At 38.4% G+C, this 27120-nt stretch overlaps 7 protein-coding genes across 10 annotated transcripts in view; 4 read left to right on the forward strand and 3 right to left on the reverse strand.

Annotated features, from left to right (window-relative positions):
- LOC104821785 (endonuclease MutS2) overlaps positions 1-69 on the reverse strand; it is a 4714-nt gene extending 4645 nt beyond the window's left edge. Inside the window, exon 1 of the mRNA XM_010552782.1 lies at positions 1-69. Coding sequence (XP_010551084.1) covers positions 1-11 — 11 coding nt within the window. The 5' untranslated portion in view covers positions 12-69.
- Positions 70-294: 225 nt separating this feature from the next.
- On the reverse strand, positions 295-5639 carry LOC104821795 (protein PELOTA 1). The gene is made up of 17 exons (XM_010552793.2): positions 5512-5639; positions 5322-5383; positions 5135-5217; positions 4716-4791; positions 4168-4242; positions 4039-4095; positions 3531-3576; positions 2763-2838; positions 2224-2299; positions 2090-2122; positions 1914-1982; positions 1662-1768; positions 1458-1530; positions 1186-1224; positions 1007-1101; positions 700-806; positions 295-610 (listed from the first exon to the last, which is right to left on the reverse strand). Exons 2-17 carry the CDS (start codon positions 5370-5372, stop codon positions 537-539), a joined length of 1137 nt encoding a protein of 378 aa, XP_010551095.1. The 5' UTR covers positions 5373-5383; positions 5512-5639; the 3' UTR covers positions 295-536.
- Positions 5640-6528: 889 nt separating this feature from the next.
- On the forward strand, positions 6529-10724 carry LOC104821823 (mitochondrial inner membrane protein OXA1-like). Its single transcript, XM_010552828.2, has 10 exons — positions 6529-6656; positions 7227-7668; positions 8247-8337; positions 8630-8677; positions 8802-8860; positions 9439-9514; positions 9600-9731; positions 9824-9931; positions 10014-10068; positions 10166-10724. Exons 2-10 carry the CDS (start codon positions 7235-7237, stop codon positions 10420-10422), a joined length of 1260 nt encoding a protein of 419 aa, XP_010551130.1. The 5' UTR covers positions 6529-6656; positions 7227-7234; the 3' UTR covers positions 10423-10724.
- Positions 10725-13049: 2325 nt separating this feature from the next.
- Positions 13050-17415, forward strand: LOC104821813 (mitochondrial inner membrane protein OXA1-like). The gene is made up of 9 exons (XM_019203128.1): positions 13050-13129; positions 13877-14318; positions 14899-14989; positions 15515-15562; positions 15719-15777; positions 16062-16146; positions 16232-16363; positions 16456-16563; positions 16657-17415. The coding sequence occupies exons 2-9, from the start codon at positions 13885-13887 to the stop codon at positions 16771-16773; spliced, it is 1074 nt and encodes a 357-aa protein (XP_019058673.1). The 5' UTR covers positions 13050-13129; positions 13877-13884; the 3' UTR covers positions 16774-17415.
- Positions 17237-20628, reverse strand: LOC104821804. The gene is made up of 5 exons (XM_010552805.2): positions 20385-20628; positions 19106-19878; positions 18941-19011; positions 18139-18229; positions 17237-17629 (listed from the first exon to the last, which is right to left on the reverse strand). The coding sequence occupies exons 1-4, from the start codon at positions 20573-20575 to the stop codon at positions 18197-18199; spliced, it is 1068 nt and encodes a 355-aa protein (XP_010551107.1). The 5' UTR covers positions 20576-20628; the 3' UTR covers positions 17237-17629; positions 18139-18196.
- A 561-nt stretch (positions 20629-21189) lies between these two features.
- LOC104821832 (mediator of RNA polymerase II transcription subunit 7b) lies at positions 21190-24165 on the forward strand. Of its 4 annotated transcripts, none has more exons than XM_010552863.1 (7): positions 21190-21334; positions 21428-21484; positions 22194-22351; positions 22604-22673; positions 22908-23074; positions 23162-23235; positions 23911-24165. In XM_010552863.1, the coding sequence occupies exons 3-7, from the start codon at positions 22217-22219 to the stop codon at positions 23969-23971; spliced, it is 507 nt and encodes a 168-aa protein (XP_010551165.1). In that variant the 5' UTR covers positions 21190-21334; positions 21428-21484; positions 22194-22216; the 3' UTR covers positions 23972-24165. The 4 variants fall into 4 exon arrangements, with proteins under 4 accessions (XP_010551165.1, XP_010551157.1, XP_010551150.1 ...); XM_010552855.1 differs by having other exon boundaries at positions 21428-21479; XM_010552848.1 differs by having other exon boundaries at positions 21190-21484.
- A 627-nt stretch (positions 24166-24792) lies between these two features.
- LOC104821857 (cinnamoyl-CoA reductase 1) lies at positions 24793-26920 on the forward strand. The gene is made up of 6 exons (XM_010552874.2): positions 24793-24913; positions 25038-25210; positions 25287-25472; positions 25651-25813; positions 26224-26410; positions 26532-26920. Exons 1-6 carry the CDS (start codon positions 24793-24795, stop codon positions 26674-26676), a joined length of 975 nt encoding a protein of 324 aa, XP_010551176.1. The 3' UTR covers positions 26677-26920.
- Positions 26921-27120: the final 200 nt, after the last annotated feature.

Here is a 27120-nt window from a genome sequence, read left to right on the forward strand (position 1 = left end):
AGAGCATTCATGCCTTAAAGGGAAACGGAGTCTCCGAGAGGAGTTTGGTTTGGTGGTTGTGTGGATTTGGTTGCTGGAAACTAAGGAAGATATTATTTTTGAATTTAAAAAAAGGTTGAAATTTCTGTTTTTGATTATTAAGTTTTACACTTTTAATTTTTTTACAAAAATTATATATATAAATATATATATATATTTAACTCTTTGCTCTGAGTTTTATTTAGATTTATTTAATTTTTATGAGCTTGATTTAAGTGGTACGAACAAAATACATTTTTAAAAAATAAACAGAAATGATAGCAATAAAAAAAATATAACTGTAATCTATCGTTTATTCAGGTCACAAAGAAAGCGAATAGGAACGATAAGAATTTGCCTTACATTTTAGGAATTTGGACGCATGATTTGCCGTTTTCTCTCTCTCTCTCTCTTAGCTGACAAATATTTGGCAGGTGTTTCTGTTTCTCGACTGTGCGCGCAAGTGTTTTCATGTGATCATATTACTCGAACCTTGTACCATTCCTGCAGCTTGTTTTTCACATCTCAATGTCTTCGAGGTCGGGCAATGGGAACCTCAGAATCGCTGCGATTCCGCTCAACTGCGCCAATTCTGAGGCAATCGGAAAACGCTTATTGGCACGAGTCCGATGCGTAAATCGGAGAAGAAATAAGGTTGGGAAACAAAAAAGGCATACTCACGTTCACCCGAGATATGCATCGAAGAAAATATGTATGCCTCGCCTCCTGAACCTTTCACCGATTCCACCAACTTCACGTACTTTTTCCTCGTTGCTATGTCGGAATTCCTGGACCAAGACCAACATATGGTCACAACTTATCATTAGGGCTGAAGATGGGAAAAAAAATCCGAACTTCGGATACCTAACCCAACCACCGAACACCCCCGAAATTTCTACGTAAGTGGCTACAACACTTAAATAAGTTACATTTGCAAGCTGAAAGGACAGAATGAGCTTTGAATTGCTTTCCATTTCCGATTACTAACCTGAAAAGCTCATCGGTAATAAGCAGTGTCTGGACTGCCATTCGCTCATGAGCGATTTCCACATGCTTTGGTCCATAACACGCCCGGGCAGATTCCTATGTTAAAGTAAATCGTTATCAATATGGGCCTGCAATAATTATGTCACACGAACCACGCTGTTCATTGCAGAAGAACCTGACATTTGAAAGCATGTCGAAGAACTCCTTGAGAGCTTGAACCTGTAAAAGCCGACATAAAACACAGGTGGGGTTAATTTTAAAGTTCACCTAATCAAAAACAGGACAACAAAACATCTGTTTAGCAGAATAATTATGAATTTATGAGTTTGTCCAAGGAAAAAAATGACCAAACAGAAAACATGTCTCTCGAAGATGACTGAATAAGGGGAAGAGTTGTGAATAAGCAACTAGGAAAAGACGATGATATGTCTAAACCGACATTTTAAAATCACCTCTTTTGCTGCTTTAGTATCTTTTATCATATTCATGACGTTCGGAGCATCCAAAACCTCTCTCAGGCTATGTCTGCACAACACAACTAAATATGAGAAAGTTTGAATGGTAGAAAGTTTTAAGCATCTTACTTCATTTGATATTGGCCTTAACTCATTTTTAATAATATTTTGCTGAAAACTGTTTTCCGGGCTGATACTTACCTATAGCCGGAGGTTGTGTGCACGAGTAATATACGTGACTTGTTCTCTATAATTGGTCGAAGCTGTCTTCTTTCCGCTTCCAACAATAGGTGACGGTGAAACTGATCCTGAAGATAAGAAACAATCCAATATTATACACCACAAATATATGGGGAAACCTATAGTCATTTGACTCATTGTCCCGGAAATGTAAGCTTGTAAACTTGCTATGCAGACAAGAGTTAAGCCTGTAAAATTATGGCAGCAGAGGACCTTTGTGAAGCCTGGGCTTGCAATCACAGCACATCGGATGACACTGAAATCAACGTGCTTCACAAAAGCCTATCATATTTGGGACGAATTTAGGATCAGTGAAACTCATACTTTTTTTCCTGTTAAGAGAACAAGATTTAATAAGACAAATTCGTGTTCTAAGAATGGAAACAAACCTGTAGAACATTCTCAAAGAACTTCTTCAAAGCCTGTACACGTAAAAAGTCACGACTGTAAAACATGAATTATCACTGCAATTCCATTCTCCAGAGTTTGAACATGAGGACAATGAACCACTGGAAGAACTTACAGATTCATAACCAGCAATGGCAGGTCCATGCTTCCTAGGAATTGAAGTCTCTATTCGTGCACGGCTAGTTGTAACACTGTCAAGCATTAGAATCAAAGAGAAGAAGAATTTACCTGTTATCTTCATAAATAGGATAGTGAAAATTTATTTTTATTAATAGAGTACCTAGCAATTTGGAGGAAAACTATCATATCAATAAAAACTTTTTACAAGGAATATATATACCAGTCGAATAAAGGATAGTTTGGCAAGACCTATTTTGATTAAACATCATAACAGCATCAGTTAACCTCCACATATTTCAAAAAACTACAAAAACATAGTTCTAAACAAGCATGGACAAGGACTCTTTCCATGTACATGACTAGCCAATTTCACGCTTTATTTGCCTCCACACCTATTGTGCACCAATGCAAAGATTCTCTACATACATGGAAAGTGACTACGTAACAGAAGTACAAGCAACTGTTGTCAAAACATTCAAGCGACAGAAATTATAATTTTCCCAGACAATGGACCCTGCAGAAAGCAACGGTTACCTCCTACCAACAAGGAAGATGTGAGCTAATCCTTCTTGCATTAAAACCACAGCTAGATCAGCACTGGCGCCAGGATCTGCACAGGAAAAAGATGAAGTGGATTAGAAAATGGAATACGTGCAGAAAGACTATCTGTGACCTTCGAGAGGTTCTCAAAAGTTTGTAAGGGAAAAATACATTACAAGAATAGATTCCAATCCCATTATTGGAAACATTAATAACACAAAGGACGTTATCACCACCAAAAAGTTAAACAGAGATAAAAGGATCCCATCAAGGTACCTTGCAGAATGCACATTATTCAAGAATCAATATAGCCAACAAACACCAGTTATATCTTTGGACATATGGAAGCAAACATTTTACAAAAGGATCCATGAAATTGTTACATTGTCCACCACTCAAAATGTCATGTGAGAGCCTATGGAGAGCAAATTGAAGCTAAGATCATAAGCACCAGTGGGCGACTAGCATTTTTTATCATCATGAGATCTACAATTATTGACAAATTCCAACCTTTCAGCTTATTAACGAGAAACACAACCACAAGCATCAACATTTTTGACAGAACAACTGCATGCAGCAAAAATTTAGTAACACAACATATGACTTCTCACTTCAATGTCAGCACAAAGACATGCAGAGATCCGAGGTTTCGTAAACATAAAACAAGAAAACACCATAAAACCATATAAGAAAATATTAAGAAGGCTCTCTCCCATTTCCTTCCAGCAAATTGGGATGATCTAACAAGTGTTAACAGCATACCAGAGGCCTGCTTCAGTGTATCGCGAGTAAATGAGTCCCAAACATCCTGCAGATTAAATGTGCAAAGATTAGCAATAACAAGAGAAGCTTTTACAACAACCACAACAACATGGCCTCATTCCCAAGTTCATTTGGGTAGAAGAAAAAAAATAAAAACAGAGGACAAGGCGAATTGTGGCCACCAAAGCCAGTAAACAGCTATCACCAAAACGAAGACCTATATATACCAAATAATATCCTTTACTAGAGCAAGAAGGCAAAAGGACTTGTAGGTAATTCAAAGTAAAATTTGATAGAATATGAAATAAATATCGAGACTAAATACATGTTCACAGATATTTATAAATAAATTTTATTTAATGAGACACCGAGCTGTGTTGCTGAACAGTAAAACGAAATTTAGATGCAAATAATACCATTTCATTCCATGTAGTAAAAATAGAATTAATAGAATAGCAGTGAAACAGAGCCCCTGGTAGATAAAAACATCGAAAGAAGGGTGTCCTACCTTTCTTAACACGAAAGCCCTTTTAATCTCAAGCTCCAAAGTATGGAATGCACCAATCTGCAATGCAACAGACTTAAGCACCAAACTAAAATGCGACATAGGAGAGGGTAAAATCAACCTCATATTTACCTTTACATGCTCATTCTCCAATATATTCTTCCCACGTATGCGTAACATAGACCCTCCTTTATCGTAATCCACATCCTAATTGAGTATCACAAAATAAGAATGACTCGAAAAGAGCTAACCAACAATGCTCAAACATTGATCTATATGCGAACTAACTATAAACAGCACTATACAACAAATAAGCAGCTGCAGAAACAATCTACATAAATTTTCTTCAGTAAAAGGAGGCACTACACAAGCACCTAGACAAAACAGAAGCATAGATAAAAGTAACAAGAATTTTTGCTTGCTGACCAACTTGGGACATGCTGAAAGACAAAACCGCAAAGCACTTATGCATCTTTCTGCAACCCATGAGTTCGTGACATATGCCTCGTTGCATAAGAAATGCTCAATTACTTATAATCCACATCAAATAACTCATAAACGGTGAAACAAATACGAGTTATGGCAATGTAAGCATATTTAATTTTAATCATAATGAAACTTCACATGAAGTTTGACAAAAATGAGGCCACAACAGAGAGGTGGAGATCACAAAAGCATACCTCAACTTGTATTTCAAGCTTCAGTCTAATACGCTCGGCTTCTCTTCCCCCACTAGCTGCTTCTCTCAGAACCTTTCTGATAGCAGGCAAGAACATAGTAAAGGGTAATAAGATGAATGAAAGACACATATACAAACTCCATTTAAGAATTCTTCTCAACAAGCTAACATCGCAATAGGACCCATACAGTGATAAGATGATGAACAAAACTCCTGCCTAAAAGTCAAATGGAAAAAAGTTTTTAAAAGCATCTGCTAATTCCCACAGTGTATTTTCAATCACATTACTCAATTAATGAACTTACACGCTATACTCAGCATTTAGCTTAAATTCAGCACCTTTGCGTATCCTCAGCTCAAAAGAATCAATGGGCGATATGCAAACTGCCCAGAGAGTGAAAAGAAAAGGGGATGGAATACCTGAAAGTGACTGCCATAACCCTATCACCTTGGGCGATCAAGTTGTAAGCAAACCAGAGATCATCGGGATCGTCCGGTACCATCTGCCATCAATTCCGTAACCAAAAGCAAGAAACAAACAAAATTTCAGCAGAGCATTTCGTCTGGAATAGGAAGACAACAGCTGATTCTGAATGGAAAACCATACCTTGACGCTTCCAGGTCCATTAGGTTCAATATCTCTACGCACTATCTTCATCACTTAAGCTTCTGAAGCCCGTATTCAAGGGAAAAAAAAAAAGCTTATCCAGGAAAAGAAATCGGGGAAAAAACATGCAGAAACAGTTCTGAAAAACAAATTCAACAAAAAAAAAGTGGTTGATTTGACTCAGACATACCTCTAACTCCGCTTGACCAGCGTTCGGAATGATCAATCGGATTCCCACAAGTCGAGGATCAGTTCTCGCCACCGCCGATTTGCTGAGGAAACTGTGAAGTTTCGGGCTCAGATGAGAAAGGAGAACGGTTGAAGAAGGTTGCGTGTGATTTAATATTTTTCTCAGAAAAAAAAAGAACTCGGCCCGGTTTATGACCTCGAACTCGACTCGGCCCACTAAGTGGCCCAATATGTGACATATGTCTATAATGGGTCGTGCTTTGAGGCCCAATTGCGAGGAAGATTTTATTTTATTTTGTTTTCGGGATAATTCACATTTTTTTTACCATAATGTTTTTCCTAAAAGTAAAACCATAATAAAGCCTTGTTTTTTTTAAAAAAATCATTTATTAAAGTGTGATCTCTTTTACAAAAATCGAAAGATATTCTAACCTTTGTAAATCACTTATTGGACGATGTTTTAACATGAACTATTTTGATTTGGTATTTTGAAGATTTAAAATAGTTCAAATTAAAAAACAAAGATTTGTTATGAGATTTTTAAAGTTTTATGATATGTTTTGTTCCTTCAAAAATCGTGCCTAATAAAAAATATCAAAAATAGAGGTCGTTGAAAATAATAAAATTTATAATATAACTATTCATTCTGTTTTATTTTTAATTCCTTATTGACTTCTTATTACTTATTAGCATTATTTGGTTATATTTATAAATCGAGTTGAATCAAAGCAAAATAAAATAAATAATATCAAAATCAAATTTAATTTAAAAATATTAGATATAATTTTTTAAAAATTAAATTGAAGTTGAATATGAAAAAAAAAATCAGGTTATCATAAATATTTTTAATAAAATTAAACTGAAATAAAATTCAAATTTAATTTTAATCTTAAAATTATATAAAACTTATTTTACTAAATTCCAAAAATAATACAATAGAGATCTACACGGCATTCAATTCAATTCACTTTTTTTTTTTTTTTTTATGTGTGCGCGCACATAGAAAGAATTATTTTTTCTTGGTGGGGGCGGAGGCCAAGACCACAGGACACAAGGTTAATCGTCGCCGTAAACCCTCGCTCCCCAAAACCCTTTCCTTGTTGCTGGGATCGTGACCAAAAGCCATCGCCGGAGTTTCTTCGACAGGTTCGAGTATCTGTTCTTCTCTCGTTCTGTCTCTTTGATCTTCGTTGTCGTCGATCTCTGATTCCCATGCATCGGTATCTCTCTCATCTTCTGTTCGTCTGCTGTCTCTATTGGAATCTGGCATTCCGAGATTTGAATATTGGGTTTTTCTTCTGTTTATGTTGTTTTCGCTCTGTTTAGCTTTCTAGATTCCAGATTCATATGGGTATTGATGATTTCGGGTTTTCATCAATGCTTTGGAACATTTTATGTCCCAAGTTTAGTTCTTTTTCTCCGATCTGTGGAATTGCCTTTGCGTCTGAAGTGTTTATCAGCTCAACGTGGGCCTTTTAGCGTTTCTTTCTATATTGTGAGCAAGCAAGGGTCCAAGTTGTAGAATTACCAATCTTCTCTGTCTATGTTTAGTGATCCGAACTACTCAATTACTGCTTTTTCTTCTTCACAGTTTCAGTTTAATGTGTAGTGATCGGCGTATTTGCTATTTTGTATCTAATTATTGGGTAGTTATCATGCATCCTCTTTAGCTGACTAACTATAAACTTTTTCTCAATATTACATTCTCCTTTTCAGATTCTGCGATGGCCTTGAGGCGCAGCTTGTCCATAAGGTCGACACTTAGTGCTCATTGTTACCAGCTATCTCCTAGTTACATTATTACTCATGATAATGATCGGGACTTGGATTCGTCCTGTCAAACGCAATCTCAAAGAAGTTACCACAGCTTTCTTCATCAAAGATCCTCTAACCACTCTGTTTCCTCACAAATGTCAAGGGGATGTTCACATTTTTCTCTGTTTCCTACATCTGGTTCCGCTTTCTACCGCTATATGTCTAGTGCACCTGGGGCTGGCTCAGACATCGCTGATGTCTTAACCGATTCAGCATTGCAAGCTGTGGCTTCTCAGGCTGTTGTTGTCAGTGAAGTTGCTAATGCGGCTAAAGATTCTTTCTTTCCCATTGCTGCTCTTCAGCATTGCATTGACATGGTGCATTCATTCACGGGCCTTGATTGGTAAGAACTTCTAGTTTGTTCTTCTCGGATTCTCAGTCAATCCACCAGGAGTATATTGTAAGTGTATTGCATACGTTGGCTTAATACTCATCCTTTGTATTTGGTCCTTAGTGGCAGACTGATCTTGCAGTTACCAGTTTGTTTGGTTCACATTTTCTATATAAACAAAATATTTGGTTCCAAGGAATTAGCTTGATGAATGATGATTTCCATAGTAACAGGACACTGTTTTGTTTTATAACCCTTTGTCTGACTAACCCTTTCCCTTCAAGTCATTTTGCTGTAATTCAGAGAATACATCGTTTTGTCCTCTCCTGGATGCAAATGTCTAACTTATGTGAGGAAGGATCAGTGTCTCTCTTTCTTATTATGTTGGTTGATGTTGATCCATTTTCCCCATCCTTTTGTTAGCTGTATGTGCCTAGTCACACTTAAGATTAAGAGATGGTTTAGAATCGAAGGTTTTCTTTTTAGCTGAAAAATGACTCTTTTGCTCAAATCTTCTGGATTGAGTGACTTGTGCAAATTGCATCACAACTTTACGATATTGTTTGCTTACGTTATTTAACCTCTTATAGGTGGTTATCCATTGTTCTTGCAACTCTTCTGATCCGAACAATGATGGTTCCACTCTTGATTAAACAGCTCAAAGCAACTACACAGTTGACGGTGTGCTTCTTGACTTATTTGCTACCTTTTCTGTGCCTTATCACCACTTACTTTTGAGTACGGTGCACGTACTAATCCATTAAAACAGGGCAAGAAATTTGGTGACCATCTAATATGTGATTCTCTTATTAGCAATTTCCAAATTCATTTATATTTTCAAACGTCAAACTTGTTTACAAAAGAAGAGCAGATTCCGATATGGACATTTATTTTATTTTTCCGCCATTCATACTTTTTATGCATGCTTCTGTCAATACCGGCACCCATCAGTAGTCTTTCTGTGATCATGCAGCTGCTGAGGCCACGGTTGGAGGCAGTCCGGGAGGACATGCAAAATAAGGTAACGTAGAATGTGCCTCGTGGAAGTATACTCTCTTTTATTACTCTGCAATAAGATTTTTTCTTTTATTCTTAAACTCCCTATTACCTTTAATTTTCTCCCTCACTTGTTTATGTGTGTTTAGGGAATGGACCCAACTGCGGTTGCGGAAGGTCAAAAACAAATGAAGGCTTTGTTCAAAGAGTAAGCAGCATTTAAATTTTTCTTTAGGTGAACCATCTCGGATAGGCTTGGAAAAATTTTGTTGTTTGTTTCCTCTCTGTCTTTCTTTCTAGCTTCTGTAGCTAAGTAATTATATATTTCTTACACTCTTAAGAAAAATAGCATGTCGTCTCCTCGTCCTAAGAACCACGGTTCTAGAGAGCGAGAGAGTCCATACCTTCTTTAGTAACTTGTAGGGATGTGCTTGATGTTTCTGAAGCTGTGTTCATTGACACTAAAACAAAAGAAGATCATGTCAGTTATGTAAATTGCATTTAATTCTTCTGGAACATTGGGTGTTAATTTAGTGTGGCCTGGTTCTTCTGGTCAGGCTAGCTTCTGAAATTTCTGAAAATATTAATGAGCTGAGCAATTTAAGATTGATGGAGCAGTAGACTTTTGATGAACTATCAGATTTATACATAGCTTTGTCGGGTCCGAGATCTATGTCTCCGACCTTTTTAAGGTGGATGAAAGAAGTTGGAGACATGTCTTTGGTTGGAGACATGTCTGCGGTGTGAAGAAAGATATATGTTATGATGTTTGTTAATATGTTACAGATATGGTGTCAGTCCGTTCACTCCAATGAAAGGGCTCTTAATTCAGGGCCCTTTGTTTGTCTTCTTCTTCCTTGCAGTAAGACCGTTATCTATCTTTATTCTTCTGACTCGTGCTTTCTTACCACGATACCGCATTCATCTCCATCATTACTTTTTTACAGATTAGAAATATGGCAGAGAAAGTACCTTCTTTCCAGACAGGCGGGGCGCTTTGGTTCACTGATCTCACAACTCCCGATAGCTTGTACATCTTCCCAGTCCTGACAGGGTTGTCCTTTTTGATAACCGTCGAGGTAAACTTCCGTTCCGTTAGTCTTAACAATGTGGATGGATAATCTCAAATATGTAGTGAGCTTCTTCTGATCTTGAGTTCGGTTCTTTCCAGTGTAATGCACAAGAAGGCATGGAAGGGAATCCAATGGCTGGAACAGTAAAAAACGTTTGCCGGGCTTTTGCAGTTCTCACAGTCCCACTGACGATGAGTTTCCAGAAGGTGATACCATTTTTTTTTACTTGAATGAAATAAAAAAAACACGAAACCGCGAGATGACTTTTGTGTTGTTTCCAATCCGCAGGCCATATTCTGCTACTGGATTACATCCAACCTGTTCTCCCTCATGTACGGACTTGGTGAGTCTTTTTTTTTTTTTTGCCTTTATGATCTCTTTACGGATCTCAAACACTATGATATCTTCATCTCTTCAATAATCGTGTGATCTTAATGCAGTGATTAAGCGTCCGCAAGTGAAGAAAGTGTTGGGCATTCCCGAACTGCCTCCACCCGAGCCGGGAAGTACCCCTTCTTTTAACCTCTCTGATGCACTTAAGAAACTAAAGGAGATCACTCAGAAAGAACCCGACTCTTCGCCAGGAAAAACTACGCTTATAAACCCGAGGGCACGGCCCCCGACCCCGAGTCCCGTCAATCAGAGGCTGAAGGCCCTAGAGAGCCAAGTCAAGAAGAGGAAGAACAAGAGGAGATGATTTTCCTCATCGATGCAGCATTGTTGGGGGGATGTTAAGGACAGAACAATGGCCAAGCTCTGTTGTTGGACAAAAGCCTTAAAAGATCAGTTTTGTTAGTTTTATTTATTCTATTTTCCCCATCTAGAAATGCAATAAGTTTTCACTGAGATGCAGAGAGGTTCACTCTTATCTCACTCATGCACTGTCAAGAGATACTGCGATCTTTTGTTTTTCATCTGAAATAAAGATGGACACAGATCTTTATTCAAATATCCTTCCGGACTTCTCAAAGGGAAAGGGGAAAGGTCGTTGTTTTGGTATATTGCCCACCTTTTGTTTCCTCTTGGTACAATTGAACAGACTTTTCCTCCACTCCACAGATTGATTTGGCGGTTCCTATCCGACCGGTTCCCTACTTAATTAGTATTTGGTTCCGCTGTTTTGATCGGTTGTAATTTTCAATTGGATGATGATGTAACATAAACTTTGTTATGTAATTTAACAACACACATATATATATATATATATATATATATATATATATATATAACAAAAAAAAATAAAGATGGACAAGATGTGTCCGATCGGAACCTCAATTTTTTCGGGTTTTTTCAATCGAATTAGCTAATCTTGGCCACTACCAGCAAAAACGAAAAAAGTATATTTTATAAGTATCAAATAAAAAATTTAAGAATTAATTTTCCATCATTAGTAAATTTGAATTAGATTTACCCACGGATTATAATATATTTTAAAAATGGTTTCATCGGAAAATGACACGTGTCCTGCACAAGAGAAGAAGAAAGATTTTCCAAATATTTTTCTCAACTCATTAATATGATAGTTTCGGAAACACCATCTACTTACAAATATACCTACATCATAACTTTATTAATGAACTTTCCAGGTCAGTTCATCCTAATATTACTCTCGCCCAACACGCTTAACTGCACATTTCTGATTGGATCCAGTGTATTAGTGCTGGTATGATCGCAATTCATTAATGAAGAGTTAATTCAGTTTTTGGATTCATTGAAACAATAACTACAAGTGTTAATTTAATTCTAAACTATAAATGGTCCTTAACGAAACGCAGAGATGAGAACAAACCGATCGAACGTATTCGATCTTAATCTGGCTCCCGTTCAAGTTGGTCCCCTGAAGCGCCTCCTCTACGCGCCTGAAGTATATGAAAGCGAAACAACGAGACGAATACATACGCCGTGATTATGTCGACGTCGCCAAACCTCCCGAACAGCTCGGCCAGATCCGACTCCGTAGTATCAAAGGATAAGCTGTCGATCCAGAGATTGTTCGATTTGAACGACGAATCATCATGTTCATGCGATCTGATTGGCTTCAACACTAGAGCCATCGTCGAGCTTCTGTATTCGACAATCGCTAAACCTAGGGTTCCAAAACCGAGTCCCCGAAGAACGATATTACCTGAGATTGCGAGATATAATAAATTTTTTGGGCGCTTGCACTACAATCCTTCCAACATGAAGATCCAGAGAAATATATGATTAAAAGCCTAACTATAAAAAGGAAAACCCTAAAATTGATTTGGAGAAAGAGACGGAAAAAGGTATTGGAGAAACAAAAACTTGAAAATATAAAAATAAATTTAATTTTTAAATGATTTAATATGTCAATATAATGTTTTCTTTCCATGCACGTGAGATTTTTTTTTTAAATTTAGTTCCACAGAAAAAAAAACTCAAAATATTGAAAGAATGATAAAAAAAAAAAGTCTTGTACGTTGCAATTGTATTTTTAGAACATATTTATGTAATGTTTCGATAGATGGAGAAATTAATATGATAAACATTAATAATCTTTTTCTTCTTAAAATTTATGTTCGATTCTTAGCCAGTGAAGAACAGAGTTCCGAATATCAATCACCACCGAGAACAAAAATGTTAATATATAATAATAATAAAATTAATTAAACTCCAACATTTGAAAATGACATAGAGAAAAACATGTACATACGAAAAGTTTATTTTATTTATGCGCTACTCTTATAACTGGACATACCCACGAATATTTTAATTTTATTATAAAATATAAAAACATGAATTTTAAAATCTATGTATTTTGTGTTTTTTTGTTTTGTTTTATCTTCCTAATACTAATGTAAAAAAATAGAAAAAACATATTATAGTTAAATAACATATTACAACTTAAAAATTGTTGTCTTTTTCTATACATTGAGTCGTCACCAAACTCTCCAATCTAACGTATAACTCAGTTTTGTGGGTATTCGAATTTAGTTACTTCCGGTCAAAATATATTTAAGAACCATGTGCATAATAAAGTTATGATATAATGAATAGGGATGCGAACTTTAATATTATAAAGATAAAAAATAACTAAAATATTATAATTATTGATGATAATAATTATAAAATATAGTTTTAGTTAGTTATTAAATTTAATTTATATATATATATATAATTGCAAATTAATATTTAAAAATTAATTTTTATTAAAAATGAGCCCTACCAAATTGTGGTTTTTTGGTTCCACATGCAAAAGGCAAAGGCAACAATGGAATAGGCGTGATACCGAATCAATAGGAATGAATCCCACGTGATAAATCAGTTTTACATATATAGAAAAAAAGTCGCTGTAACGACAAAACCCTCGCTCCCTCTCCCCAAAACCCTTTCCTTGTTGGCGGGATTGCGACCAGAAGCCATCGCCGGAGTTTCTTCGACAGGTTCGAGTATCTGCTATTCTCTCGTTCTGTCTCTTTGATCTTCGTTGTCGTCGATCTCTTATCCCCATGCATTGGTATCTCTCTTATCCTTCTGTCTGCCTGCTGTCTATTGGAACTTGGCGATCCGAGTTTTGAATATTGGGCTTTTCTTCTGTTTATGTTGTTTTCTCTCTGATCGGCTTTCTAGATTCTAGATTTTTTTGGGCATTGATGATATCGCGTTTTCATCAATTTTTGGAACATTTTATATCCCAAGTTTAGCGTCTGAAGTGTTTATCAGCTCTACATGGGTCATTTCACGTTTCTTTCTAGTACCCAAATTACTGCTTTCAACAGTTTAGATATCAATCCTCCTTGTTTTCTGTGTCATTATCGCCATCTTATTGTATTCTATTATACCGTGTTTCATGTCCTCTGTCTCTCTGCAGTTCAGACAGTTGTGAGGTGCTTCGTATCTGGTCTTTGTTTCATATCTCTCTCTCTCTCTCTCTCTCTCTCTCTATCCTTATAATCTTCTGCTCCCTTCTTTTTCACCTGAGGTATGTAAATAGTTGTCTTCATAAATTATGGAAATGTATGCTTCTTAATTCTTTATCTGATTACCAAGGTTAAAAAACAATAGGCACTTCCATGTGTGGGTTTCTTTCACATTCGGTGTGTGCGCTGTTTTGTATCTGAGTATTTGGTAATTATCATGCACCCTGTTTAGCTATAAACTTTTTCTCAATATTACATCCTCTTTTTCAGATTCTGCGATGGCCTTCAGGCACAGCTTGTCTATAAGGTCGACACTTAGTGCTCGTCGTTACCAGCTATCTCCTAGTTGCATTATTACTCATGATAATGATCATGATTTGGATTTGTCCTGTCAAACGCAATCTCAAAGAAGTTACCACAGCTTTCTTCATCAAAGATCCTCTAACCACTCGGTTTCCTCACAAATGTCAAGGGGATGTTCACATTTTTCTCTGTTTCCTACATCTGGTTCCGCTTTCTACCGCTATATGTCTAGTGCACCTGGGGCTGGCTCAGACATCGCTGATGTCTTAACCGATTCAGCCTTGCAAGCTGTGGCTTCTCAGACTGTTGTTGTCAGTGAAGTTGCTAATGCGGCTAAAGATTCTTTCTTTCCCATTGCTGCTCTTCAGCATTTCATTGGCATGGTGCATTCTTTCACGGGCCTTGATTGGTAAGAACTTCTAGTTTGTTCTTCAAGTCTTGTTCTTCTCGGATTCTCGGTCAATCCGCCAGGAGTATATTGTAAGTGTACGGCATACGTTAGCTTAATACTCATCATTTGCATTTGGTCCTTAGTGGCAGACTGATTTGCAGTTACCAGTTTGTTTGGTTCACGTTTTCTATATAAACAAAATATTTAATTCCTAGGAATTAGCTTGATGAATGATGATTTCCATAGTAACAGGGCACCGTTTTATTTTACCATCCTTTGTCTCGCTATCCCTTTCCCTTCAAGCCATTTTGCTGTAACTCAGAGAATACATCGTTTTGTCCTCTCTTGGGTGCAAATGTAAGGATTATTGTCTCTCTTTCTTATTATATTGGTTGCTGTTGATCCATTTTCTCCATCCTTTTTGTTAGCTGTATGTGCCTAGTCACACTTATGATTAAGAGATGGTTTAGAATCGAAGGTTTTCTTTTTAGTTGAAAATTGATTTTTTTTCGCTCAAATCATACGGATTGAGTGACTTGTGAAAATTGCATCACGTCTTTAGGATATTGTTTGCTGACGTTGTTTTAACCTCGTATAGGTGGTTATCCATTGTTCTTGCAACTCTTCTGATCCGAACAATGATGGTTCCACTCTTGATTGATCAGCTCAAAACAACTACACAGTGTGCGGTGTGTTTCTTGACTTAGTTTTTACCTTTTTTTTTTTTTGTGCCTGATCACCACTTACTTTTGAGTATGTTTTTTTAAATATTTCACATTATTATTATTATTATTATTATTATTATTATTATTATTATTATTATTATTATTATTATTCTTATTCTTATTATTGCAGAAAAAATTATTTTTATTTGATAAAAAACTCGAAGCCCGACCCGAACCCGCCCAAAGCCCTATAGGGCTGGGCTCCGGGCCATCGATCCTATACCCGAAAAATAAATGTGCGGACCGACGTGGCCCGAAAATTCTAGGTCCGTATTGAACCCGACTCGAACCTGGTTCGGCCCGCCCATTTTACACATTCTCTTATTAGCAATTTCCAAATTCGTTTATATCTTTGAAACATCAAACTTGTTTACAAAAGAAAAGCAGATTCCAATTTGGGCATTTATTTTATTTTTCCGCCATTCATACTTTTTATGCATGCTTCTGTCAATACTGGCACCCATCAGTAGTCTTTCTGTGATCATGCAGCTACTGAGGCCACAGTTGGAGGCAGTCCAGAGGGACATGCAGAATGAGGTAACGTAGAATGTGCCTCGTGGAAATATACTCTCCTATGTTACTATGCAATAAGATTTTTTCTTTTACATTGATTGCAGTGTGACGGGACTTATTGTTAAACTCCTTAATCCTTATTAGCTTTTAAATTTCTCCCACTTGTTTATGTGTATTTAGCGAATGGACCCAACTGCGGCTGCGGATGGTGAAAAACAAATGAAGGCTTTGATGAAAGAGTAAGCAACATTTAAATTTTTCTTTAGGTTAACGATCTCGGATTGGCTTGGAAAAATTTTGTTGTTTGTTTCCTCTCAGTCTTTCTTTCTAGCTTCTGTAGCTAAGTAATTATATATCTCCCACACTCTTAAGAAACATAGCATGCCGTCTCCCCGTCCTAAGAATCACGGTTCTATAGATAGATAGATAGACAAATATATATATATATATATATATTTGTTAATATGTTACAGATATGGTGTGGAAGAAGATATATGTTATGATGTTTGTTAATATGTTACAGATATGGTGTCAGTTCATTCACTCCAATGAAAGGGCTCTTTATTCTCTTAATTCAGGGCCCTTTGTTTGTCTGCTTCTTCCTTGCAGTAAGACCGTTATTTATCTTCATTCTTCTGACTCGTGCTTTCTTACCATGATACCGCATTCATCTCCATCATTACTTCTTTACAGATTAGAAATATGGCAGAGAAAGTACCTTCTTTCCAGACAGGCGGGGCGCTTTGGTTCACTGATCTCACAACTCCCGATAGCTTGTACATCTTCCCAGTCCTGACAGGGTTGTCCTTTTTGATAGCCGTTGAGGTAAACTTCCGATCCGTTCGTCTTAACAATGTGGATGGATAATCTCAAATATGTAGTGAGCTTCTTCTGATCTTGAGTTCGGTTCTTTCCAGTGTAATTCACAAGAAGGCACGGAATGGAATACGATGGCTGGAGCAGTAAAAAACTTTTACCGGGCTTTTGCAGTTCTCACGGTCCCACTGACGATGAGTTTCCCGAAGGTGATACCGATATTTTTTTACTTGAATGAAATGCGAGGAAAAAAAAAAGACACGAAACCAGGGGATGACTTTTGTGCTGTTTCCAATCCGCAGGCCATATTTTTCTACTGGATTACATCCAACCTGTTCTCCCTCATTTACGATCTTTTTACGGATCTCAAACACTATGATATCTTCATCTCTTCGATAATGGAATTCTTTTCGCAGTGATTAAGCGTCCGCAAGTGAAGAAAGTGTTGGGCGTTCCCGAACTGCCTCCACCCGAGCCGGGAAGTGCCCCTTCTTTTAACCTCTCTGATGCACATAAGAAACTAAAGGAGATCACTCAGAAAGCACCCGACTCTTCGCCAGGAAAAACTACGCTTAATCAGAGGGTGAAGGCCCTAGAGAGACAAGTCAAGAAGAGGAAGAAGAACAAGAGGAGATGAGTTCCCTCGTCGAGAGCTGCCAAAAGAATGATACAGCGATCGTTTTTACCTATCTAAAATAAAGATGGATAGGGATTGCAAGTTTTTTTTTATGTGTCGGACCCGAACCTCAACCTTTTCTCGCGTCTTCCAAACAAGACCTCGATGAATGAAGAGGACAAGGCCGTGATAGAACGACGAAAAAAGAGGTGGTCGGAAAAAATATAGGGTGAGGTCGCCATCGTCGGTATCTGAAAAGATGAATATGAACTAGCGAATACTTACGGAGACCCGTCTCATGATATCATCCACAGACAAAGAGCAATACAGCACACTACAATACTCCAAGTCCTGTGTTTTCTGGTCACCAAATACAAATAACCAAGTCTCTGATACTTCCACACACATTTTTGGCAGCAACACAAAAAGCCACTGAAGGAGAGAACACGACCAAACTACTTTGTTCCGATAACAGACATCAGAAGACTATGTTCATCACTGATTTGTGCAAAACCAACACTGTTCTTGAGGGAAGGTGACGTCAGTGTCGGAGGCTCCGCTCCTGTGAAAAACATAAACAGCCTTCAACTCTTCACCACAAGTATCTTCCTCACTGCATCAATCTTCTCCCATATCTGTTCTTCATTGTTCACCACCACCTTTACCAAAACATATCAGTAAAAATTCCATCAAATCAGAAAAACCCAACAGAAGAGAATCGAATTCAGATCATCTTATACATGCAAAGGCATAACAAAAAGTCTCATAGAGATGATGGGTCTAGTTCCTTAAGGCATGTTTTCTTACTGATGTTGTTGGGTCACCTCCTCTACCATAACACCGTTATATCGGTGAAATTCCACTTTAATGTAGAAGCAAACACCATTTCAACAAAGCCCAACAGAAGAGAATTGAATTCAGATCATCTTATACATGGCACAAACAAGAGGAAATGACAATGAAAGACAAACAAAAAGGTCGATACAGATGATGGGTCTACTAGTTCCTTAACACTTGTTTTTCTTACAATACAGATGTTGGGTCAGTTAGATGTGGTTGGGACAGATTTCTTACCCTAGACATTGCATTTGTTGCATGACACAACTAAAACATGGAGAGTCAATGTATGCTTCACTTTCCAAGTTGTAGAAAAAAACCCGGTTTTTACCTGAACGTCCAGTTTTCTTCTTTCTCTTATTACTGTTTTTTCGTTTCTCTTCCCCGGCTCAACGTGGCGCATCTACAGCTCGGTCTAGTGGCTGAATCATAAGCCAAATCAGTTAAGAGAGAGCTAACTTAGTTACACAGCACAGAAACCATGGCGGCTTAATCCTAATGCCAATACCGAGTTACTGTCAACAGTTCACATAAGAAAAGCAAAACATGGAAGAAGTTAGTCATCAACCTAAACGATAAACATTGGTGCTCCGCTAATACTGTGTCTTCAAAATCACATGGCGGATGATGCTAACATTTCAATAATGTGTTCAAGATTCCTCAACGCTCAAAATATAACATTGATGATGTTTTTGGCTTATAACTTTATAACTGTCTAAATTCTATCCTTTTTCAAACTTGCTTTTAGTCGAGTTTTACCACGGGATTGTAAGGATTGATGTGAAGCTCAACAATGGTTGATCCTAACCCGATTCTATACGAAACCAGTCCTAAAAGTCCATGGTTAGAACTTACATCTAAACACAAAAGGTCGGGGATTTCTCATAGTTCTACAGCTATTAGCTAATATCTATCAATGAATTCCACAACTTGTCATGATGGTGTTTACTCTAATTTCAAGTAAATCCTCACAAGTCGGATGAGGATGCTTTCACTCTAATAAGATATCGATCAAACAATCCACATTTCACTCATGTGGGATCATCACGTTTATAAAGGAGCAATATAAACATCAAGCTGCTATGCTCATATTCAAATTTCATTTTTTCATGATGATTGTGTAAAGCCCTAACCTCATTCTGAGTCGTCTCCTCATGCTTCCCTGCAGAGTTAGAGGTTTCAGTTACCGTGGGCTCGAGTTCCCCTGCAAAAGCACAGGGCTTTAGTAGTTATTTCACACAATGTATATGAACACATGAAAGATCCATCGATATAAAAAACAGCTAACGAAAAACCACCTTCATGTTCATCCAGCTTCTGTGTATTAGCTTCACCCTTTTCACCAACATTTTCAGTCTCATGCCTTTCCTTCTTTTCGGCCACATCCTCAACCCTTGTCCTCTCTGACTCGGCATCTCTAGAACCTATCGGCTTTTCATCCTCTTGTAAAACTTTCTCAGGAGTTCTTCCATGCACCTCATCGGTTCGAACCTCATCCCTAATACTCTCTACTAATTTCTTCGTCTCTTTCTCCGTCTCCTCGTTCTCCGACGCAACAGGGCGATCATATACAGCAACGACTCTGTCGGTTACTTTAAGGGTTGGATCTTCTCCCATATTTGTCACGGTTACATCCTCTCCTTCAATCTGAATGAGAACCGGTCCGGCCTCACCAAGGGAAGTTTCATCGCCTTCTCCATCGACATCTACATGACCATGCTTGCTGTCATCCATAACACCCTCCTCATATCCACATTCATCATTCTCAATGCCTACAGTTTCTTCATTTCCGCCAAAGTAACTGGGAGAGGGGAGCAATGCGTTCATCAACTTTTGGGTACAAGCATAGCTCGCCAGGAAGAGACAGTAAGGGACCGAGGAGATCATCGCAAACATTGAGACAATGACAAGAGGAGGAACTACGAATGGCGCAGAAGACACTACAACACCTGCTGTAAGAAACTTCTTCCCCAAACTCATCCCGTTGCTCCAAATCCAACCCATCTTGCCACCGCCTTCTTCGGAAGGATATTCCTCATTCTTCCAGTCCATGGCTGGGCCTTCCATCCTGCTGATCCTCAGATTAATTAGTAACGAATGCTCAGTCCAAATGAAAACCTTTTCATACCCCAAGAAAAATGCAAGGCTTCGTGCAACATTTTTCTAGATATTTAACATAACGGGAAGATTTATCATAAGTATATCTAGTTTTATGCACCACCCTTTACTGAAATCAGTTCTCTTGATGCTTGGTCACTGGTGAATCATTACACTAAAACATAACTAGTTGGGAATTTTACTCATTTAGCCGACTGTCTCTGATGAGTGGAAATGAAACACAATAAACCAAGGATTCATCATCAGAGACAGAAACACGACTAAGCAACCGGTCAACGCTAATTATAAGATTAAAAGGATCTAATAGTAAACTATATGCAAATTTTCAACCTTTCCGTAAACTTCAAAACCAACGAACAGAAACCCAGAAACTCCCGGAACAGTTAGGGTTTGGACTGCAAACGACGTAATGCAATGAGTACAAACAAAAGGTACCCACTAAGCAAGAAAAACAGAAACCTGAGATTAGGCGAAGAAGAGAACGATGGTATCACAATTTGCAGATCAAAATCAGGCGAAGCAGAGAGAGAGAGAGAGAGAGAGAGAGAGAGAGAGTGACACGCGTTGGGGAGATGAAGGCGAGGATTTGCATGGAGATGGGGTTTCTGCGTTGTTTTTAACGTGAACGTGTCCCTCTCTTCCTTATCCATCCGTCTCTCCAGTTTCAGAGAAATACGCCAAAATGAAAAGAATGAAATCGGAAAAGGAAAAAGATATGATTGCAGAGTGGGCGGGGAGTTCTAGGCTGTTTCTGCCATTCCCATGCAGATGCTCTGTTCTGTCCTGTCCGCCTGTTAACCGGAACAAACCGGAACAAATTCTCCTTCGATGTTCCCGGTTTGATTATAATCACAACCAATCAAATACCGATAAAACCGAATCACATCTAATTCAGTCCATTAGTTATACATTGTTTAGTTCACATATGCTTCCTAGGGCGGACGGATGTGATGAGAAATCTAGATTACGGATTTGTTGGACATGGTTCATCAATTTGGTTAATAATTAAACTGATTTAAATCGAATAATATATAATCCTAAACTAAATAGTTATATTTTTTAAAATAAAAAATCGTATCAGACTAAATGAAAAAAAAAACAAGAAAAAACCGAAAAGTTATTTAAAAATCTAGTAATTTACCAATAAAAAAATTTAGGTCAAAATAAATTGGAACCAAAATAAATCAGACACAAATCCAATAAAATTTAATATAAAATACAATGAATATATGTGTTTATATACTGTAAGAGGTTTTGTCCAAACCCACACTCCATCGGGCCTCGTTTCGTTCGCAAATCGCAATCCCCTTCCCCTCGGACTCCCAGCTTTTCCTCCGTCGATTCCTCCTTCCGCTCCTCGATCTCTCTTCCTCCGGCGTTTTCTCCGCCGATTTTCTTCGAAAACCCGAGTTCCTCTTCTATCCCTTTGTCGTCGATCCGATTCTCAGTCAAAATCGAATCTCAAGGTCGGAGCCATTTGCTTACACTCTTCTTTGATCCAGGTTCCTCTCCTCCTCCGGAGCGTGTTGTTGTTTGTGGTTTGTTCTTCAGTCGGTAAGGTTCGAAACTGGAAATTATGTACTCGGCACAAGACATTTTTGTGATTGATTTTCATTTTGATGCATGATACGATGTTTTGCAAGCATTACGTGCTAAAGCTTAGGTGTCTGTCAATCCTGGTGCTTATTGAGTGTTAGCATGATTCCTTTGCATTTGGCTGTTGATTTTCCGCACAGTGAGCAGCAGGGTAAAGCTTATGTTGATGTATATTCGTGTATGTCCTCAGGTTTGTTTGAAGAGTGTTCCTTTCACAAGCTTTTTCTCTGGTTTGAACTTTGAAGAGTGTTTGGTGCTGATGCCAATTTGTGTTTATTATGTATATTTAAGATTAAAAGGGTTTGGATTTGTAACATTTGGATTCAGGATTTGTAAGATTTGGTATGGGTTGGTTATGAAATTTGTATGAAATTGGATTATACATTGTACAGGTTCGAACATATGTATATTTTGGCTGATCTAAAAGTTGTTGTCTTAAAGATTGAAACTGGAAAAAAAGTGTTAGAAGTTTGAAAATTCCTGAATTTTCCAATGTGCCTTGTTTCCCCAATGGTTTAGATTTTTGTTATGAAATGGAGATGTCTTGTTGTTAAGATTAGGGCATATAGTCTTGCTTGGCTGGAAAATGAAGAGAAGAGGGTGAGAGTATTCCTATTTTGTTTATGTTATTAAGATGATTATGCATTTTGATTTTTTTTTTGGTGGTCTCAGTTGTGGCTTTGAACCAATAGAGAATGGCAACAGCTACGTACCCGCCACCTCCGCCGTATTACAGGCTCTATAAGGACCACTTAGAGGATCCAAATTCTGCCCCTGAGCCCCCGCCTCCAATTGAAGGAACCTACGTGTCTTTTGGAGGCAATTATACTGTGAGATACTTTATTTTTCCTTCATTCCTAGTTTCTTATGTGCCTTGATGTTGTTGTTGCCTGCTTCTCGTTTGCTCTTTGGATCAGTTATTACTTTGTTGCATGTTAATAAACTTGTTGGGGTTAGCGAAAGGGAAATTCCCTCGAGTCTTTTGTGATTGGTTTGGTGTTTATTATGGTTGTGTCAGTTGTATAATTATTCTGCCGTATAGGTATGTGTAGTTTTTTACCGATCTGTTTTTCTCCATGTAGACGGAGGATGTTCTTCCGAGCTTGGAGGAGCAGGGAGTGCCTCAACTTTATCCAAAAGGTCCAAATGTTGGTATGTCATCCTTCTGGCTAGATTCATTTTAGTGAAAACTGTTCCCTTTACTGGATCGTTTTGGATAGTGAAGGTGCATTAGTTTTCGGGTTTCAAGAGGATGAGTAGTTAGAAACGCTGTTGGTTAAGAAGTTTGACAAAAAATACAGCATTAAATCTCTCCGCCTTTTTTCAAGTTATTCTCTTTCACTACCTGTTTCTTTGCTTATTTAAAAACAACATTTTCTTGTGCAGATTACAAAAAGGAACTTCGCTCCCTAAACAGGGAACTACAGCTGCACATTTTGGAGCTTGCCGATGTTCTTGTTGAGAGGCCGTCCCAATATGCAAAGAGAGTTGGAGAAATATCCTCTATCTTCAAGAATTTGCACCACCTTCTCAATTCCGTCCGCCCTCACCAAGTAAGGATCATTCACGACACACAGCCAGCGCTTGCTTATGTCGGTTAGTCTTTTCCAATATGTGTGGATTTTATTTTCTGTCACCAGGCTAGAGCAACGCTTATTCACATTCTGGAACTTCAAATTCAACGGAGGAAACAAGCTGTGGAGGATATTAAGAGGTTTGTCTCCTTTAGATATCTCTCCTCTATATCGATATTATAGAGAAAGGAAAAACCTTCCTGCTTGATATGATATGATGAGCAAATCAATTTTTCCTTCCAAACTGGATACATATCGAGGGCATAATCAACCTCATAGTTTGAAATTTTTCAATGAAATTGTCAAAAAGTATTTCTTTCGTGATACAAGGCGTTACCTCGCTGTTTCTGGTTCTGATTGTTGTTATCACATACACTGCTGCGCCCGTTGGAACCAAAGAAAAATCCTTGGTCATTTCTGTTGCTTTGGGGCCTTAGGAGGATGCTTCGGCTTGAAGCATACTAGTTTACAAATTAGCCCTTGCTAAAAAAACGGTATCTTTGTGGGAAACAAATGTTCTTTGGCTTGGTGTGAAGTGAATGTAATAATGGAAATGTAGTAACCTTTTGCTGCATTGCATGCCCAAAACATAAACAAGCCTCAGGTATTAGATTCTAATGGTGTGGTTTGAGTTAACTATGTCATTTGTCCCTCCTCACTCTTTGCTTCTTATTATATATGTATATATATATATATATATATATATTGTATGATAGTGAATGGATGTGTTGCTTTGGGTTGGACTGTGTAATGTTTCCGGGGTATGTTAAAATGGATTAAAAAAAGACAAGAGGCGTGGTTCGTGTTTTTTGCAGGAGAAGAGAAGAAGCGCAAGGGCTTCTAAGGGAGGCTCTTGGAACCTTAGACGGCCACTAAAGAGTATGTTGGATCCTCATGCATTTGTTTTGTCTCCTCTGTTGCTTGTAATCTTATGTAGAATTAGCATGTTCATGTTGTACTTATGATGAATCTGTCCTCGATTGGAGAGATGAATCATGACCATTACGAAATGTGTTTGCCTAATTTAGCACATTTGAGAATCCAATAATTATATATTTTGGTTCGGGTTAGGATTCGGATTCTTTTGATAGTTTTTTTTTTGATAATTCGGAAATTCACCGGATCTTTGCCCCGATTATATCTCTGAGAGGACCGGAGAAGTCCAGGTGAATGTCCCTCCCCACACTTGGATTTGAATTTAGTATGCTTTGTATGTTCTCTCACCACTAGACCATAACTTGGGTGGTTCTTTTGATAGTTGCATCATTAGCATCGTATTATTATGTTATGTAATGCGCTCGGGCTTCTTTACATCTTCCTCAGACGACAATATAGTGTTTATTCAGTTCCTGCGTTAACCAAAATAAACCGGCTGTATACTATTTATTACTTATTATACATGTGGAGTGCGACGTACAATCTACGTTCGATCACCGAATCAACGGCTAATATTCGATCAGAATGATCCAACGACTCAGATTTAATCTGCGGATGGACGGCAGATTTATTGGAGCAGAAGCGAGACCTGGCCCATGACCTTTCACAAGGTCCATATCTACACGGCCCAATATATTCAAAAAAAGATTATTTTTCTCTCAAGCCGAAACGTGTCACCCGTAGAAGGGGGAGTGTGCCTGAGTCATTCTGAGCGAGAGCGCTAGTGAGAGAGAGAGAGAGAAATCTAAGCTCCGGGATCCATGGCGATGGAAGAACGAGAAGTGGTGTGCGTCACCGGTGCGAGCGGCTGCAGCGGCTCATGGCTCGTCCACCTCGTCCTCCGCCGCGGCTACTCCGTCCACGCCACCGTCAAAAACCTCCGTAATTTTCCTTTTTTCCTTTCTTTTTTTTTTTTTTGAAAATTTCCGCCGCGGAAAACTCAGCGATTCGGCTGTTTCTCATTTCCATGGATGCATGTGTTGTTCTTCTTCGGGTTTCTTTGCAGAGGACGAGAAAGAAACGAAGCATCTCGAAGCCCTTGAAGGTGCAGACACGCGCCTCCGTCTCTTCCAGATGGATCTCCTTCAATACGACACCGTTTCCGCCGCCATCGGCGGATGCTCCGGCGTCTTCCACCTCGCCTCCCCTTGCATCGTCGACGAAGTTCAAAACCCACAGGTTCTCACTCCGTGATTATCTCTCCTTTAATGCTTTGATCGTTGGAGACAGTAATTTGTTTAATGCGTAAGCTCAGGAGCAATTGCTGGATCCGGCGATCAAGGGAACAATGAATGTGCTAATGGCGGCCAAAGAAGCCGGCGTCAGGAGGGTTGTGGTGACGTCATCCATATCGGCTATAACTCCGAGCCCCAAATGGCCTGCCGATAAGATCAAGGATGAGGAGTGCTGGACCGACGAGGACTTCTGTAAGCAAAATGGAGTATGTATTGCATCATTCGGTGAATCTAATGCTTAATTTCAATTGACCCTGTATAACTTTGTCTTGTGTGTTTGTTCTGAATTAGTCATGCATGGTTATTCGAATTCGTGAGCATAATGATATGTGAATCATTTACATGAGTGACTGTTGATGTGTGATTGTTGCATTTGTATGATAGTTGTGGTATCCGCTCTCTAAGACTCTGGCTGAAAAGGCGGCTTGGAAATTCGCCGAGCAGAGTGGTTTGGATGTGGTGGTGGTGAATCCGGGCACGGTCATGGGGCCTGTCATACCCGTAAACCTTAATGCTAGCATGGTGATGCTTCTACGCCTCCTTCAAGGTAATGTTCAATTCGAACTATTTGTATATGTATTTCTGTTGCCCATTAGTTGCTTCTGTTTTGTTGTTTGTTGTTTCAGTTGAAAGTTTGCGACTTTTTACTTTTTGTCTCTGAGATCTTTTGTTGTTGCTCTAATTGGCAAGCCCTGTCTAATGGAACTAGCTTAGCTCACACAAAATGGAATAGTGTTTATGTCAAAGTTCGATTTTTGTGCATCTTTTAGAGAAATCACATGTTTTTCTTTATGTTGCATGTAACATTTATGAGGAGATTTTAATCTTTGGTTTTTTTAGTCGGTTTTGAGATTTTTCTCGCTATTGCTACTCATTTTCGGATCAACAACTCGAAGCTTGCCAGAAGTTCAATCTTTCTGATAAATCTCCATCTGTGTGGCATTGTTTTTGACGCAGGGTGCACGGAGACATATGAGAACTTCTTCATGGGGTTGGTCCATTTTAAAGACGTGGCCTTGGCTCACATTCTTGTGTATGAGAACCCATCTGCAAAAGGCCGACACTTGTGCGTCGAGGCTATCTCTCACTATGGAGATTTCGTAGCCAAGGTCGCTGAGCTTTATCCTCACTACAACATCCCCAAGTAAGTCCGATCATTTATTTTATTTTTGTGCATAAACTCCGATCATTTATCAATCCGATACCTTAAAACTATACGCATTTTGGAGAGGTCGCGTTTCACGGGGTTGGTATTTTATCGGTAGATTACCACGGGACACTCAGCCGGAGCTCTTGAGGGCGAAGAACGCATCTAAGAAGCTGATGGGTTTGGGTTTAGAGTTCATTCCAATGGATCAAATCATCAAGGAAGGTGTCGAGAGTCTTAAAAGCAAAGGGTTCATCTCTTGAATGGCATTGGCTGGCAGTCCTCCTCACTTGCCAAACCACTGTCTTGTCCTTTCCTTCCAACTGCATAAGCAGCAAGAACAGTGTGCTTTGGATGTAGCGGAAATCACTTCCCGTAAGCCTTGCAATAAATAAATTAATAAAATCCGTAATATGTGTGTACGTATGTGTATATCTGGTTCTTGTATTTCTTTGCGTTGAAAAATCTTATTTCATATCATGATAAATCTTTGAATCTTTTAGCCCTGACTAGTAATGTCATCTCCCTCTCACATATTTGGACAATCGCCAACGCTCGAGTTCCTTGTACGGCCCGGCCCATTTACCGGCCCAACTCGTTATAAAGCCTAAGGCTTGTATTTTGGCGTCTGAGCGGTACCGTGATTTCGTATTAATTAAAATGAAATATTGATTTGTTAACTTGTGTATTCGAGTCATGAAATTTGC

Source organism: Tarenaya hassleriana, unplaced genomic scaffold, assembly GCF_000463585.1.
Source record: "Tarenaya hassleriana unplaced genomic scaffold, ASM46358v1 Cleome1, whole genome shotgun sequence".
NCBI lineage: Eukaryota > Viridiplantae > Streptophyta > Magnoliopsida > Brassicales > Cleomaceae > Tarenaya > Tarenaya hassleriana.